The sequence below is a fragment of the Hyperolius riggenbachi genome, chromosome 3, assembly GCF_040937935.1.
Source record: "Hyperolius riggenbachi isolate aHypRig1 chromosome 3, aHypRig1.pri, whole genome shotgun sequence".
Lineage (NCBI taxonomy): Eukaryota > Metazoa > Chordata > Amphibia > Anura > Hyperoliidae > Hyperolius > Hyperolius riggenbachi.
The window spans coordinates 236,433-254,235 of NC_090648.1; the positions used below are offsets into that span (position 1 = coordinate 236,433).

Below are 17,803 nucleotides of genomic sequence, written 5' to 3' on the forward strand. Positions count from 1 at the left end.
TGAGATCGGGAGTCTCATTCTCTTAGCCATACACAGTATAGGATGCCTCTATATGTGTCTTACTGAGCCTGTGATCCTGAGATCGGGAGTATCATTCCCTTAGCCATATACGGAATAGGATGCCTCTATATGCGTCTTACTGAGCCTGCGATCCTGAGATCGGGAGTCTCATTCTCTTAGCCATATACAGTATAGGATGCCTCTATATGTGTCTTACTGAACCTGCGATCCTGAGATCGGGAGTCTCATTCTCTTAGCCATATACGGTATAGGATGCCTCTATATGCGTCTTACTGAACCTGTGATCCTGAGATCGGGAGTCTCATTCTCTTAGCCATACACAGTATAGGATGCCTCTATATGTGTCTTACTGAGCCTGTGATCCTGAGATCGGGAGTCTCATTCTCTTAGCCATATACGGTATAGGATGCCTCTATATGCGTCTTACTGAACCTGCGATCCTGAGATCGGGAGTCTCATTCTCAGCCATATACGGTATAGGATGCCTCTATATGTGTCTTACTGAGCCTGTGATCCTGAGATCGGGAGTCTCATTCTCTTAGCCATATACGGTATAGGATGCCTCTATGTGTGTCTTACTGAGCCTGTGATCATGAGATCGGGAGTCTCATTCTCTTAGCCATATACGGTATAGGATGCCTCTATGTGTGTCTTACTGAGCCTGTGATCATGAGATCGGGAGTCTCATTCTCTTAGCCATATACGGTATAGGATGCCTCTATATGTGTCTTACTGAGCCTGTGATCCTGAGATCGGGAGTCTCATTCTCTTAGCCATATACGGTACAGGATGCCTCTATATGTGTCTTACTGAACCTGCGATCCTGAGATCGGGAGTCTCATTCTCTTAGCCATATACGGTATAGGATGCCTCTATATGTGTCTTACTGAGCCTGTGATCCTGAGATCGGGAGTCTCATTCTCTTAGCCATATACGGTATAGGATGCCTCTATGTGTGTCTTACTGAGCCTGTGATCATGAGATCGGGAGTCTCATTCTCTTAGCCATATACGGTATAGGATGCCTCTATATGTGTCTTACTGAGTCAGTGATCCTGAGATCGGGAGTCTCATTCTCTTAGCCATATACAGTATAGGATGCCTCTATATGCGTCTTACTGAACCTGCGATCGGGAGTCTCATTCTCTTAGCCATATACGGTATAGGATGCCTCTATATGTGTCTTACTGAACCTGTGATCCTGAGATCGGGAGTATCATTCTCTTAGCCATATACGGAATAGGATGCCTCTATATGCGTCTTACTGAGCCTGCGATCCTGAGATCGGGAGTCTCATTCTCAGCCATATACGGTATAGGATGCCTCTATGTGTGTCTTACTGAGCCTGTGATCCTGAGATCGGGAGTCTCATTCTCTTAGCCATATACGGTATAGGATGCCTCTATATGCGTCTTACTGAACCTGCGATCGGGAGTTTCATTCTCTTAGCCATATACGGTATAGTATGCCTCTATGTGTGTCTTACTGAGCCTGTGATCCTGAGATCGGGAGTCTCATTCTCTTAGCCATATACAGTATAGGATGCCTCTATATGCGTCTTACTGAACCTGCGATCGGGAGTCTCATTCTCTTAGCCATATACGGTATAGGATGCCTCTATGTGTGTCTTACTGAGCCTGTGATCCTGAGATCGGGAGTCTCATTCTCTTAGCCATATACGGTATAGGATGCCTCTATATGCGTCTTACTGAACCTGCGATCGGGAGTTTCATTCTCTTAGCCATATACGGTATAGTATGCCTCTATGTGTGTCTTACTGAGCCTGTGATCCTGAGATCGGGAGTCTCATTCTCTTAGCCATATACAGTATAGGATGCCTCTATATGCGTCTTACTGAACCTGCGATCGGGAGTCTCATTCTCTTAGCCATATACGGTATAGGATGCCTCTATATGTGTCTTACTGAGCCTGTGATCATGAGATCGGGAGTCTCATTCTCTTAGCCATATACAGTATAGGATGCCTCTATATGTGTCTTACTGAACCTGTGATCCTGAGATCGGGAGTTTCATTCTCTTAGCCATATACGGTATAGGATGCCTCTATGTGTGTCTTACTGAGCCTGTGATCCTGAGATCGGGAGTCTCATTCTCTTAGCCATACACAGTATAGGATGCCTCTATGTGTGTCTTACTGAGCCTGTGATCCTGAGATCGGGAGTATCATTCTCTTAGCCATATACGGAATAGGATGCCTCTATATGCGTCTTACTGAGCCTGCGATCCTGAGATCGGGAGTCTCATTCTCTTAGCCATATACAGTATAGGATGCCTCTATATGTGTCTTACTGAACCTGCGATCCTGAGATCGGGAGTCTCATTCTCTTAGCCATATACGGTATAGGATGCCTCTATATGCGTCTTACTGAACCTGTGATCCTGAGATCGGGAGTCTCATTCTCTTAGCCATATACGGTATAGGATGCCTCTATATGTGTCTTACTGAGTCAGTGATCCTGAGATCGGGAGTCTCATTCTCTTAGCCATATACAGTATAGGATGCCTCTATATGCGTCTTACTGAACCTGCGATCGGGAGTCTCATTCTCTTAGCCATATACGGTATAGGATGCCTCTATATGTGTCTTACTGAGCCTGTGATCCTGAGATCGGGAGTCTCATTCTCTTAGCCATATACGGTATAGGATGCCTCTATATGTGTCTTACTGAGTCAGTGATCCTGAGATCGGGAGTCTCATTCTCTTAGCCATATACAGTATAGGATGCCTCTATATGCGTCTTACTGAACCTGCGATCGGGAGTCTCATTCTCTTAGCCATATACGGTATAGGATGCCTCTATATGTGTCTTACTGAGCCTGTGATCATGAGATCGGGAGTCTCATTCTCTTAGCCATACACAGTATAGGATGCCTCTATATGTGTCTTACTGAACCTGTGATCCTGAGATCGGGAGTTTCATTCTCTTAGCCATATACGGTATAGGATGCCTCTATATGTGTCTTACTGAGCCTGTGATCCTGAGATCGGGAGTCTCATTCTCTTAGCCATACACAGTATAGGATGCCTCTATGTGTGTCTTACTGAGCCTGTGATCCTGAGATCGGGAGTCTCATTCACTTAGCCATATACGGTACAGGATGCCTCTATATGTGTCTTACTGAACCTGTGATCCTGAGATCGGGAGTCTCATTCTCTTAGCCATATACGGTATAGGATGCCTCTATATGTGTCTTACTGAGCCTGTGATCCTGAGATCGGGAGTCTCATTCTCTTAGCCATATACAGTATAGGATGCCTCTATGTGTGTCTTACTGAGCCTGTGATCCTGAGATCGGAAGTCTCATTCTCTTAGCCATATACGGTATAGGATGCCTCTATATGCGTCTTACTGAGCCTGTGATCCTGAGATCGGGAGTCTCATTCTCTTAGCCATATACGGTATAGGATGCCTCTATATGTGTCTTACTGAGCCTGCGATCCTGAGCTCGGGAGTCTCATTCTCTTAGCCATATACAGTATAGGATGCCTCTATATGTGTCTTACTGAACCTGTGATCCTGAGATCGGAAGTCTCATTCTCTTAGCCATATACGGTATAGGATGCCTCTATATGTGTCTTACTGAACCTGCGATCCTGAGATCGGGAGTCTCATTCTCTTAGCCATATACGGTATAGGATGCCTCTATATGTATCTTACTGAACCTGCGATCCTGAGATCGGGAGTCTCATTCTCTTAGCCATATACGGTATAGGATGCCTCTATATGCGTCTTACTGAGCCTGTGATCCTGAGATCGGAAGTCTCATTCTCTTAGCCATATACGGTATAGGATGCCTCTATATGTGTCTTACTGAACCTGCGATCCTGAGATCGGGAGTCTCATTCTCTTAGCCATACACAGTATAGGATGCCTCTATGTGTGTCTTACTGAACCTGCGATCCTGAGATCGGGAGTCTCATTCTCTTAGCCATATACGGTATAGGATGCCTCTATGTGTGTCTTACTGAGCCTGTGATCCTGAGATCGGGAGTCTCATTCTCTTAGCCATACACAGTATAGGATGCCTCTATATGTGTCTTACTGAGCCTGTGATCCTGAGATCGGGAGTCTCATTCTCTTAGCCATATACGGTATAGGATGCCTCTATATGTGTCTTACTGAACCTGTGATCCTGAGATCGGAAGTCTCATTCTCTTAGCCATATACGGTATAGTATGCCTCTATGTGTGTCTTACTGAACCTGCGATCCTGAGCTCGGGAGTCTCATTCTCTTAGCCATATACAGTATAGGATGCCTCTATATGTGTCTTACTGAGCCTGCGATCCTGAGCTCGGGAGTCTCATTCTCTTAGCCATATACAGTATAGGATGCCTCTATATGTGTCTTACTGAACCTGTGATCCTGAGATCGGGAGTCTCATTCTCTTAGCCATATACGGTATAGGATGCCTCTATATGTGTCTTACTGAACCTGTGATCATGAGATCGGGAGTCTCATTCTCTTAGCCATACACAGTATAGGATGCCTCTATATGTGTCTTACTGAGCCTGTGATCCTGAGATCGGGAGTCTCATTCTCTTAGCCATATACAGTATAGGATGCCTCTATATGTGTCTTACTGAGCCTGCGATCCTGAGATCGGGAGTCTCATTCTCTTAGCCATATACGGTATAGTATGCCTCTATATGTGTGTTACTGAGCCTGTGATCCTGAGCTCGGGAGTCTCATTCTCTTAGCCATATACAGTATAGGATGCCTCTATATGTGTCTTACTGAACCTGTGATCCTGAGATCGGGAGTCTCATTCTCTTAGCCATATACGGTATAGTATGCCTCTATGTGTGTCTTACTGAACCTGCGATCCTGAGCTCGGGAGTCTCATTCTCTTAGCCATATACAGTATAGGATGCCTCTATATGTGTCTTACTGAGCCTGCGATCCTGAGCTCGGGAGTCTCATTCTCTTAGCCATATACAGTATAGGATGCCTCTATATGTGTCTTACTGAGCCTGTGATCCTGAGATCGGGAGTCTCATTCTCTTAGCCATATACGGTATAGGATGCCTCTATATGTGTCTTACTGAACCTGTGATCCTGAGATCGGGAGTCTCATTCTCTTAGCCATATACGGTATAGGATGCCTCTATGTGTGTCTTACTGAGCCTGCGATCCTGAGATCGGGAGTCTCATTCTCTTAGCCATATACGGTATAGGGTGCCTCTATGTGTGTCTTACTGAACCTGCGATCCTGAGATCGGGAGTCTCATTCTCTTAGCCATACACAGTATAGGATGCCTCTATGTGTGTCTTACTGAGCCTGCGATCCTGAGATCGGGAGTCTCATTCTCTTAGCCATATACGGTATAGGATGCCTCTATATGTGTCTTACTGAGCCTGCGATCATGAGATCGGGAGTCTCATTCTCTTAGCCATATACAGTATAGGATGCCTCTATATGTGTCTTACTGAGCCTGTGATCCTGAGATCGGGAGTCTCATTCTCTTAGCCATATACGGTATAGAATGCCTCTATGTGTGTCTTACTGAACCTGCGATCCTGAGATCGGGAGTTTTATTCTCTTAGCCATATACGGTATAGGATGCCTCTATATGCCTCTTACTGAACCTGTGATCCTGAGATCGGAAGTCTCATTCTCTTAGCCATATACGGTACAGGATGCCTCTATATGTGTCTTACTGAACCTGCGATCCTGAGATCGGGAGTCTCATTCTCTTAGCCATATACAGTATAGGATGCCTCTATATGCGTCTTACTGAGCCTGTGATCCTGAGATCGGGAGTTTTATTCTCTTAGCCATATACAGTATAGGATGCCTCTATATGCTTCTTACTGAACCTGCGATCCTGAGATCGGGAGTCTCATTCTCTTAGCCATATACGGTATAGGATGCCTCTATATGTGTCTTACTGAGCCTGTGATCCTGAGATCGGGAGTCTCATTCTCTTAGCCATACACAGTATAGGATGCCTCTATATGTGTCTTACTGAGCCTGCGATCCTGAGCTCGGGAGTCTCATTCTCTTAGCCATATACAGTATAGGATGCCTCTATATGTGTCTTACTGAGCCTGCGATCCTGAGATCGGGAGTCTCATTCTCTTAGCCATATACGGTATAGGATGCCTCTATGTGTGTCTTACTGAGCTTTTCAAGGCCATATCTATGCACTTGATTTTTCATGTATACGAGATTCCCGAGAGTCTCAGGGTCACTAAAAGGCTAAACGTGTGCAGAGGTGTCTCGACACGTGATGAGCTTGTGCTTCAGTCTGAGCCACCTTGGAATATACAGTCTGCAGGAGCATTCGCTGTATTCTAGAGGTTTACTTTAATTCAGAAAAACAACTGTTTTGTGTAGGTCAATGGTTACTCCAGTGTAAACGAAGGAGTCAGACTATTATAAGTCACATCCACACCAGATACAACTGGGAATATTAAATACACACTACAAATCATATCATAATGCAAACAGTCACATAAGTTATATACCATACTAGATGCACAACTGACAGATGAAATATTTCTGACAGTGGGGGACACCTTCCTGCACCCCAACATACTGCCACATCGTTTCTGGGTACGCACCTTCAATGAGCAGCCAGTTATTGATAACTGTCTGGATATTGGAGTAGAAGAGTCGTGTGGTATCATGACCCATCTCCAGGTATGAAATGTGAACCAGAGAGCCAGCTGAGGTTCCCAGAGACTTCTTACACAGGATGCCCATTATCAGCTCCCCATTCTCCACAATTACCTGCAAAGCAACAATATCTGCTTATAGCACGCCACAGAGGGGAGAGACGACAAAACAGAGGAGAGGGGAGGGGACAGAACACAGAGAGGAGGGGACAGAACACAGAGGAGGGGAGATCCCCGAACACAGAGGGGAGATCCCAAAACACACAGGAGGGGACAGAACACAGAGGGGGAGGAGAGATCCCAGAAGAGAGAAGGGGAGGGGACAGAACACATAGGGGAGGGGAGGAGAAATCCCAGAACAGAGAGAGGAGGGGAGGAGAGATCACAGAACACAGAGAGGGGGGAGGGGACAGAACAGAGGGGAGGAGAGATCCCAGAAAACAGAGGGGAGGGGGCAGAACAGAGGGGAGGAGAGATCCCAGAACACAGAGGGGGAGAGGAGAGATCCCAGAACACAGAGGGGAGATCCCAGAACACAAAAGAGGAGGGGAGGGGACAGAAAAGAGGGGAGGAGAAATCCCAGAACACAGAGGGGAGGGGGCAGAACAGAGGGGATGAGAGATCCCAGAACACAGAGAGGTGAGATCCCAGAACACAGAGGGGAGGGGACAGAACACATAGGGGAGGGGAGGAGAGATCCCAGAACACAGAGCAGGAGAGATCCCAGAACACAGAGGGGAGGAGAGATCCCAGAACACAGAGGGGAGGAGAGATCCCAGAACACAGAGGGGAGGAGAGATCCCAGAACACATAGGGGAGGGGAGGAGAGATCCCAGAATACAGAAAGGAGGGGAGGGGACAAAAGAGGGGAGGGGAGATCCCAGAACACAGAGGGGAGGGGACAGAAAACAGAGGGGGAGGGGACAGAACACAGAGGGGGAGGGGAGGAGAGATCCCAGAACACAGAGAGGAGGGGAGGAGACAGAGCAAAGAGGGGGAGGGGACCGAGCACAGAGGGTGACGGGACTGAGCACAGAGGGGGAGGAGAGATGACAGACCACTGACCTTGGTGTCTCCTGGAGAAATGTGTTTGTAGGGCCCACTGTCTTCATCATCTGGGTGAGTACTGTGTGTGCGAATACAATTAATGTGTCCTGGAACGATGAGAGAAAAGATCTGTTTCCCTGTCCACAAAGGCCGAGGCTTCAGAATGGACGGCTGGGGAACCTTCCCATCCCACGTAGAGAGGAACATCAGCAGATTCATCACTTCACCCTGCAGGAAGAGGGGAGCAACGCGCCATCAGAGTGGGTGGAGCAAAGCGCCACCAGAGGGTGGAGCAAAGCGACAGGAGAGCAGTCATGCAAATGGGCTATCACTTGGGATATCTAGAAATAGAAGGCCTGGGATCCAGTGACAGATAGCAATGGGGGCATTACTGATGGGCTGTCACTGTGACTTTCTATATCACAAAGATTGCCTCACCCTTTCCAAGAAGACGTCCCTCTTGGTGAATTTGCGCACTGCGGTCAGTGTGTCCTGCACAATACCCATTACAGGCCGGTTAGACTGCGGCGTGACGATCATACGAGGCACCATGGCCAGTTCCTGGATTTCTGCTCTCGTTTCCAGAGATTGTGGAAGGTGCAAATTCATCTCATCACCATCAAAGTCAGCATTGTATGGGGTGGTCACACTGGATAACAGAAGAGGAGAGTATACCGTATATAGGACTATATAGGGACAGCATTGTATGGGGTGGTCACACTGGATAACAGAAGAGAATATACCGTATATAGGACTATATAGGGACAGCTTTGTATGGGGTGGTCACACTGGATAACAGAAGAGGAGAATGTACCGTATATAGGACTATATAGAGACAGCTGTGTATGGGGTGGTCACACTGGATAACAGAAGAGGAGAATATACCGTATATAGGACTATATAGGGACAGCTGTGTATGGGGTGGTTACACTGGATAACAGAAGAGGAGAATATACCGTATATAGGACTATATAGGGACAGCTGTGTATGGGGTGGTCACCCTGGATAACAGAAGAGAATGTACCATATATAGGACTATATAGGGACAGCTGTGTATGGGGTGGTCACACTGGATAACAGAAGAGAATATACCGTATATAGGACTATATAGGGACAGCTGTGTATGGGGTGGTCACACTGGATAACAGAAGAGGAGAATGTACCGTATATAGGACTATATAGAGACAGCTGTGTATGGGGTGGTCACACTGGATAACAGAAGGAGAATATACCGTATATAGGACTATATAGGGACAGCTGTGTATGGGGTGGTCACACTGGATAACAGAAGAGGAGAGTATACCGTATATAGGACTATATAGGGACAGCATTGTATGGGGTGGTCACCCTGGATAACAGAAGAGAATATACCGTATATAGGACTATATAGAGACAGCTGTGTATGGGGTGGTCACACTGGATAACAGAAGAGGAGAATATACCGTATATAGGACTATATAGAGACAGCTGTGTATGGGGTGGTCATACTGGATAACAGAAGAGGAGAATATACCGTATATAGGACTATATAGAGACAGCTGTGTATGGGGTGGTCACACTGGATAACAGAAGAGAATATACCGTATATAGGACTATATAGGGACAGCTTTGTATGGGGTGGTCACACTGGATAACAGAAGAGGAGAATATACCGTATATAGGACTATATAGGGACAGCATTGTATGGTGTGGTCACACTGGATAACAGAAGAGGAGAATATACCGTATATAGGACTATATAGGGACAGCTGTGTATGGGGTGGTCACACTGGATAACAGAAGAGAATATACCGTATATAGGACTATATAGGGACAGCTTTGTATGGGGTGGTCATACTGGATAACAGAAGAGGAGAATATACCGTATATAGGACTATATAGGGACAGCTGTGTATGGGGTGGTCACACTGGATAACAGAAGAGGAGAATATACCGTATATAGGACTATATAGGGACAGCTGTGTATGGGGTGGTTACACTGGATAACAGAAGAGGAGAATATACCGTATATAGGACTATATAGGGACAGCTGTGTATGGGGTGGTCACACTGGATAACAGAAGAGAATGTACCGTATATAGGACTATATATAGACAGCTGTGTATGGGGTGGTCACACTGGATAACAGAAGGAGAATATACCGTATATAGGACTATATAGGGACAGCTGTGTATGGGGTGGTCACCCTGGATAACAGAAGAGAATATACCGTATATAGGACTATATAGAGACAGCTGTGTATGGGGTGGTCACCCTGGATAACAGAAGAGGAGAATATACCGTATATAGGACTATATAGAGACAGCTGTGTATGGGGTGGTCACACTGGATAACAGAAGAGAATATACCGTATATAGGAGTATATAGGGACAGCTTTGTATGGGGTGGTCACACTGGATAACAGAAGAGGAGAATATACCGTATATAGGACTATATAGAGACAGCTGTGTATGGGGTGGTCACACTGGATAACAGAAGAGAATATACCGTATATAGGACTATATAGGGACAGCTTTGTATGGGGTGGTCACACTGGATAACAGAAGAGGAGAATATACCGTATATAGGACTATATAGGGACAGCTGTGTATGGGGTGATCATACTGGATAACAGAAGAGGAGAATATACCGTATATAGGACTATATAGAGACAGCTGTGTATGGGGTGGTCACACTGGATAACAAGAGAATATACCGTATATAGGACTATATAGGGACAGCTTTGTATGGGGTGGTCACACTGGATAACAGAAGAGGAGAATATACCGTATATAGGACTATATAGAGACAGCTGTGTATGGGGTGGTCACACTGGATAACAAGAGAATATACCGTATATAGGACTATATAGGGACAGCTTTGTATGGGGTGGTCACACTGGATAACAGAAGAGGAGAATATACCGTATATAGGACTATATAGGGACAGCATTGTATGGGGTGGTCACACTGGATAACAGAAGAGGAGAATATACCGTATATAGGACTATATAGAGACAGCTTTGTATGGGGTGGTCACACTGGATAACAGAAGAGGAGAATATACCGTATATAGGACTATATAGGGACAGCTGTGTATGGGGTGATCATACTGGATAACAGAAGAGGAGAATATACCGTATATAGGACTATATAGAGACAGCTGTGTATGGGGTGGTCACACTGGATAACAAGAGAATATACCGTATATAGGACTATATAGGGACAGCTTTGTATGGGGTGGTCACACTGGATAACAGAAGAGAATATACCGTATATAGGACTATATAGGGACAGCATTGTATGGGGTGATCATACTGGATAACAGAAGAGAATGTACCATATACAGGATCTTCTCAAAAAATTAGCATATTGTGATAAAGTTCATTATTTTCTGTAATGTACTGATAAACATTAGACTTTCATATATTTTAGATTCATTACACACAACTGAAGTAGTTCAAAGCATTTTATTGTTTTAATATTGATGATTTTGGCATACAGCTCATAAAAAACCCAAAATTCCTATCTCAAAAAAATAGCATATGAAAAGGTTCTCTAAACGAGCTATTAACCTAATCATCTGAATCAACTTATTAACTCTAAACACCTGAAAAAAGATTCCTGAGGCTTTTAAAAACTCCCAGCCTGGTTCATTACTCAAAACCGCAATCATGGGTAAGACTGCCGACCTGACTGCTGTCCAGAAGGCCATCATTGACACCCTCAAGCAAGAGGGTAAGACACAGAAAGAAATTTCTGAAGGAATAGGCTGTTCCCAGAGTGCTGTATCAAGGCACCTCAGTGGGAAGTCTGTGGGAAGGAAAAAGTGTGGCAGAAAACGCTGCACAACGAGAAGAGGTGACCGGACTCTAAGGAGGATTGTAGAGATGGACCGATTCCAGACCTTGGGGACCTGTGGAAGCAGTGGACTGAGTCTGGAGTAGAAACATCCAGAGCCACCGTGTACAGGCATGTACAGGAAATAGGCTACAGGTGCCTCATTCCCCAGATAAAGCCACTTTTGAACCAGAAACAGCGGCTGAAATGCCTGACCTGTACTTGACACTGGACTTCAGGCATTTTGGCATTTCCCTCTCCCCAGTCTTTCTCCAGACTCTGGCACCTTGATCTCCGAATGATGTGCAAATGTTGCTTTCATCTGAAAAAAGTACTTTGGACCACTGAGCAACAGTCCAGTGCTGCTTCTCAGTAGCCCAGGTCAGGCGCTTCTGCCGCTGTTTCTGGTTCAAAAGTGGCTTGACCTGGGGAATGTGGCACCTGTAGCCCATTTCCTGCACACACCTGTACACGGTGGCTCTGGATGTTTCTACTCCAGACTCAGTCCACTGCTTCCGCAGGTCCCCCAAGGTCTGGAATCGGTCCTTCTCCACAATCTTCCTCAGGATCCGGTCCCCTCTTCTCGTTGTGCAGCATTTTCTGCCACACCTTTTCCTTCCCACAGACTTCCCACTGTGGTGCCTTGATACAGCACTCTGGGAACAGCCTATTCATTCAGAAATGTCTTTCTGTGTCTTACCCTCTTTGCTTGAGTGTCAATGATGGCCTTCTGGACAGCAGTCAGGGCGGCAGTCTTACCCATGATTGCGGTTTTGAGTAATGAACCAGGCTGGGAGTTTTAAAAGCCTCAGGAATCTTTTGCAGGTGTTTAGAGTTAATTGGTTGATTCAGATGATTAGGTTAATAGCTCGTTTAGAGAACCTTTTTGTGATATGCAAATTTTTTGAGATAGGAATTTTAGGTTTTCATGAGCTGTATGCCAAAATCATCAATATTAAAACAATAAAAGGCTTTGACCTACTTCACTTGTGTGTTATGAATCTAAAATATATGAAAGTCTAATGTTTATCAGTACATTACAAAAAATAATGAACTTTATCACATAAATGCAAATTTTTTGAGAAGATCCTGTATAGGACTATATAGGGACAGCTGTGTATGGGGTGGTCACACTGGATAACAGAAGGAGAATATACCGTATATAGGACTATATAGGGACAGCTGTGTATGTGGTGGTCACACTGGATAACAGAAGGAGAATATACCGTATATAGGACTATATAGGGACAGCTTTGTATGGGGTGGTCACACTGGATACCAGAAGAGGAGAATATACCGTATATAGGACTATATAGAGACAGCTGTGTATGGGGTGGTCACACTGGATAACAGAAGAGAATATACCGTATATAGGACTATATAGAGACCGCTGTGTATGGGGTGGTCACACTGGATAACAGAAGAGAATATACCGTATATAGGACTATATAGGGACAGCTGTGTATGGGGTGGTCACCCTGGATAACAGAAGAGAATGTACCATATATAGGACTATATAGGGACAGCTGTGTATGGGGTGGTCACACTGGATAACAGAAGAGAATATACCGTATATAGGACTATATAGAGACCGCTGTGTATGGGGTGGTCACACTGGATAACAGAAGAGGAGAATATACTGTATATAGGACTATATAGAGACCGCTGTGTATGGGGTGGTCACACTGGATAACAGAAGAGAATATACCGTATATAGGACTATATAGGGACAGCTGTGTATGGGGTGGTCATACTGGATAACAGAAGAGGAGAATATACTGTATATAGGACTATACAGAGACAGCTGTGTATGGGGTGGTCACACTGGATAACAGAAGAGGAGAATATACCGTATATAGGACTATATAGAGACCGCTGTGTATGGGGTGGTCACACTGGATAACAGAAGAGAATATACCGTATATAGGACTATATAGGGACAGCTGTGTATGGGGTGGTCATACTGGATAACAGAAGAGGAGAATATACCGTATATAGGACTATATAGAGACAGCTGTGTATGGGGTGCTCACACTGGATAACAGAAGAGGAGAATATACTGTATATAGGACTATACAGAGACAGCTGTGTATGGGGTGGTCATACTGGATAACAGAAGAGGAGTATATACCGTATATAGGACTATATAGAGACCGCTGTGTATGGGGTGGTCATACTGGATAACAGAAGAGGAGAATATACCGTATATAGGACTATATAGAGACAGCTGTGTATGGGGTGGTCACACTGGATAACAGAAGAGGAGAATATACCGTATATAGGACTATATAGGGACAGCTTTGTATGGGGTGGTCATACTGGATAACAGAAGAGGAGAATATACCGTATATAGGACTATATAGAGACAGCTGTGTATGGGGTGGTCATACTGGATAACAGAAGAGGAGAATATACCATATATAGGACTATATAGGGACAGCTGTGTATGGGGTGGTTACACTGGATAACAGAAGAGGAGAATATACCGTATATAGGACTATATAGGGACAGCTGTGTATGGGGTGGTCACCCTGGATAACAGAAGAGAATGTACCATATATAGGACTATATAGGGACAGCTGTGTATGGGGTGGTCACACTGGATAACAGAAGAGAATATACCGTATATAGGACTATATAGGGACAGCTTTGTATGGGGTGGTCACACTGGATAACATAAGAGGAGAATATATCATATATAGGACTATATAGAGACAGCTGTGTATGGGGTGGTCACACTGGATAACAGAAGAGAATGTACCGTATATAGGACTATATATAGACAGCTTTGTATGGGGTGGTCATACTGGATAACAGAAGAGGGGAATATACCGTATATAGGACTATATAGGGACAGCTGTGTATGGGGTGGTCACACTGGATAACAGAAGAGGAGAATATACCGTATATAGGACTATATATAGACAGCTTTGTATGGGGTGGTCACACTGGATAACAGAAGAGGAGAATAAACCGTATATAGGACTATATAGGGACAGCATTGTATGGGGTGGTCACACTGGATAACAGAAGAGGAGAATAAACCGTATATAGGACTATATAGGGACAGCTGTGTATGGGGTGGTCACACTGGATAACAGAAGAGAATATACCGTATATAGGACTATATAGGGACAGCTGTGTATGGGGTGGTCACACTGGATAACAGAAGAGGAGAATATACCGTATATAGGACTATATAGGGACAGCTGTGTATGGGGTGGTTACACTGGATAACAGAAGAGGAGAATATACTGTATATAGGACTATACAGGGACAGCTGTGTATGGGGTGGTCACACTGCATAACAGAAGAGAATGTACCATGTATAGGACAATATAGGGACAGCTGTGTATAGGGTGGTCATACTGGATAACAGAAGAGGAGAATATACCGTATATAGGACTATATAGGGACAGCTTTGTATGGGGTGGTCATACTGGATAACAGAAGAGGAGAATATACCGTATATAGGACTATATAGAGACAGCTGTGTATGGGGTGCTCACACTGGATAACAGAAGAGGAGAATATACCGTATATAGGACTATATAGGGACAGCTGTGTATGGGGTGGTCACACTGGATAACAGAAGGAGAATATACCGTATATAGGACTATATAGGGACAGCTGTGTATGGGGTGGTCACACTGGATAACAGAAGAGGAGAATATACCGTATATAGGACTATATAGAGACAGCTGTGTATGGGGTGGTCATACTGGATAACAGAAGAGGAGAATATACCGTATATAGGACTATATAGAGACAGCTGTGTATGGGGTGCTCACACTGGATAACAGAAGAGGAGAATATACCGTATATAGGACTATATAGGGACAGCTTTGCATGGGGTGGTCATACTGGATAACAGAAGGAGAATATACCGTATATAGGACTATATAGGGACAGCTGTGTATGGGGTGGTCACACTGGATAACAGAAGAGGAGAATATACCGTATATAGGACTATATAGAGACAGCTGTGTATGGGGTGGTCATAATGGATAACAGAAGAGGAGAATATACCGTATATAGGACTATATAGGGACAGCTGTGTATGGGGTGGTCACACTGCATAACAGAAGAGGAGAATATACCGTATATAGGACTATATATAGACAGCTGTGTATGGGGTGGTCATACTGGATAACAGAAGAGGAGAATATACCATATATAGGACTATATATAGACAGCTGTGTATGGGGTGGTCATACTGGATAACAGAAGAGGAGAATATACCGTATATAGGACTATATATAGACAGCGGTGTATGGGGTGGTCATACTGGATAACAGAAGAGGAGAATGTACCGTATATAGGACTATATAGGGGCAGCTTTGTATGGGGTGGTCACACTGGATAACAGAAGAGGAGAATATACCGTATATAGGACTATATATAGACAGCTGTGTATGGGGTGGTCATACTGGATAACAGAAGAGGAGAATGTACCGTATATAGGACTATATAGGGACAGCTTTGTATGGGGTGGTCATACTGGATAACAGAAGAGGAGAATATACCGTATATAGGACTATATAGAGACAGCTGTGTATGGGGTGGTTACACTGGATAACAGAAGAGGAGAATATATCGTATATAGGACTATATAGGGACAGGTTTGTATGGGGTGGTCATATTGGATAACAGAAGAGGAGAATATACCGTATATAGGACTATATAGAGACAGCTGTGTATGGGGTGGTCACACTGGATAACAGAAGAGAATATACCGTATATAGGACTATATAGGGACAGCTTTGTATGGGGTGGTCATATTGGATAACAGAAGAGGAGAATATACCGTATATAGGACTATATAGAGACCGCTTTGTATGGGGTGGTCACACTGGATAACAGAAGAGGAGAATATACCGTATATAGGACTATATAGGGACAGCTTTGTATGGGGTGGTCACACTGGATAACAGAAGAGGAGAATATACCGTATATAAGACTATATAGAGACCGCTGTGTATGGGGTGGTCACCCTGGATAACAGAAGAGAATGTACCGTATTTAGGACTATATAGAGACAGCTGTGTATGGGGTGGTCATACTGGATAACGGAAGATATAAATCATATATCGCTGTACAGAGACACCCATGTGGAGGGTGACAATTGATCTATACTCACCTGAGGTTGAGTCGGAAGGTAGACCAGGGCAGGATGCGCACTCTGTGACCCATCATAGACATCTTATGCAGAGTCGGCTGTCTGTTGAAGATGACAATGTCCCCATCACACATGTGTCTCTCCACCTAGGAGGAGCGAAATGTATCAAACATGCAGCAAGAACAATTACCAGAGTCACTATACAAAACTAACATAACCAGGAACCTGTCTGCTTCCTCCTCGTACAACTGACATAACCGGGAGCCTGTCTGCATCCTCCTCCCACAACTACCATTACCGGGAGCCTGTCTGCTTCCTCCTACCACAACTGACATAACCAGGAGCCTGTCTGCTTCCTCCTCCTACAACTGCCATTACCAGGAGAGTAAAAACACATGATTGGTTCACACGATGGCCAGGGGCCCCCGGACCTCTCTCACTGGCCCCAAGGCCAACACGTGATACCTGGAGGGGAGTGCAGGTGGGCCTGGACCTCTCACACCCAGGCTCTGGACCTCTCACATCCAGAAAACCCACCAACACTGCCTCCATACTGAATGCTAAATTCAACACACACAAGCAATAGAACACAGCAGTACATGCATCCAGCTACATTTAAAAGTGGTCAGCAGGTGCTCGTCAGCCAATCAGGATGCACTGTCATACACCCTTTACCTGCCATACCACATCTAGCAGCCATTAGCATTCAGGTGGGAGGCTTCAGTTGGACGCCATCGCAAGATTGCGTCGCTAGCAGGACCGCCCCGTGCAGGCATTCCTCCCACAGGGGTCCCTCCCTAACCGCTCACCTGTCCGCCATGTCCTAGAGCTGAAAGAAAACGTTTACCAGGAGAGTGTCTGCTTACTCCTCCCAACACTGCCACTACTAGGAGTCTGTCTGCTTACTCCTCCCAACACTGCCACTACTAGGAGCCTGTCTGCTTACTCCTCCCAACACTGCCAGTACTAGGAGCCTGTCTGCTTACTCCTCCCAACACTGCCAGTACTAGGAGCCTGTCTGCTTACTCCTCCCAACACTGCCACTACTAGGAGCCTGTCTGCTTACTCCTCCCAACACTGCCACTACTAGGAGCCTGTCTGCTTACTCCTCCCAACACTGCCACTACTAGGAGCCTGTCTGCTTACTCCTCCCAACAC

At 45.1% G+C, this 17,803-nt stretch overlaps 1 protein-coding gene across 2 annotated transcripts in view; it reads right to left on the reverse strand.

Annotated features, from left to right (window-relative positions):
- The window catches only part of POLR2A (RNA polymerase II subunit A), a 127,497-nt gene that overhangs the window by 62,286 nt on the left and 47,408 nt on the right, over positions 1-17,803 (reverse strand). For both annotated transcript variants that reach the window (XM_068273793.1, XM_068273794.1), the window contains 4 exons: positions 16,667-16,791; positions 8,147-8,357; positions 7,727-7,936; positions 6,608-6,776 (listed from right to left, as the gene is read on the reverse strand). In XM_068273793.1, coding sequence (XP_068129894.1) covers positions 6,608-6,776; positions 7,727-7,936; positions 8,147-8,357; positions 16,667-16,791 — 715 coding nt within the window. The remainder of the gene's footprint in view (positions 1-6,607; positions 6,777-7,726; positions 7,937-8,146; positions 8,358-16,666; positions 16,792-17,803) is intronic.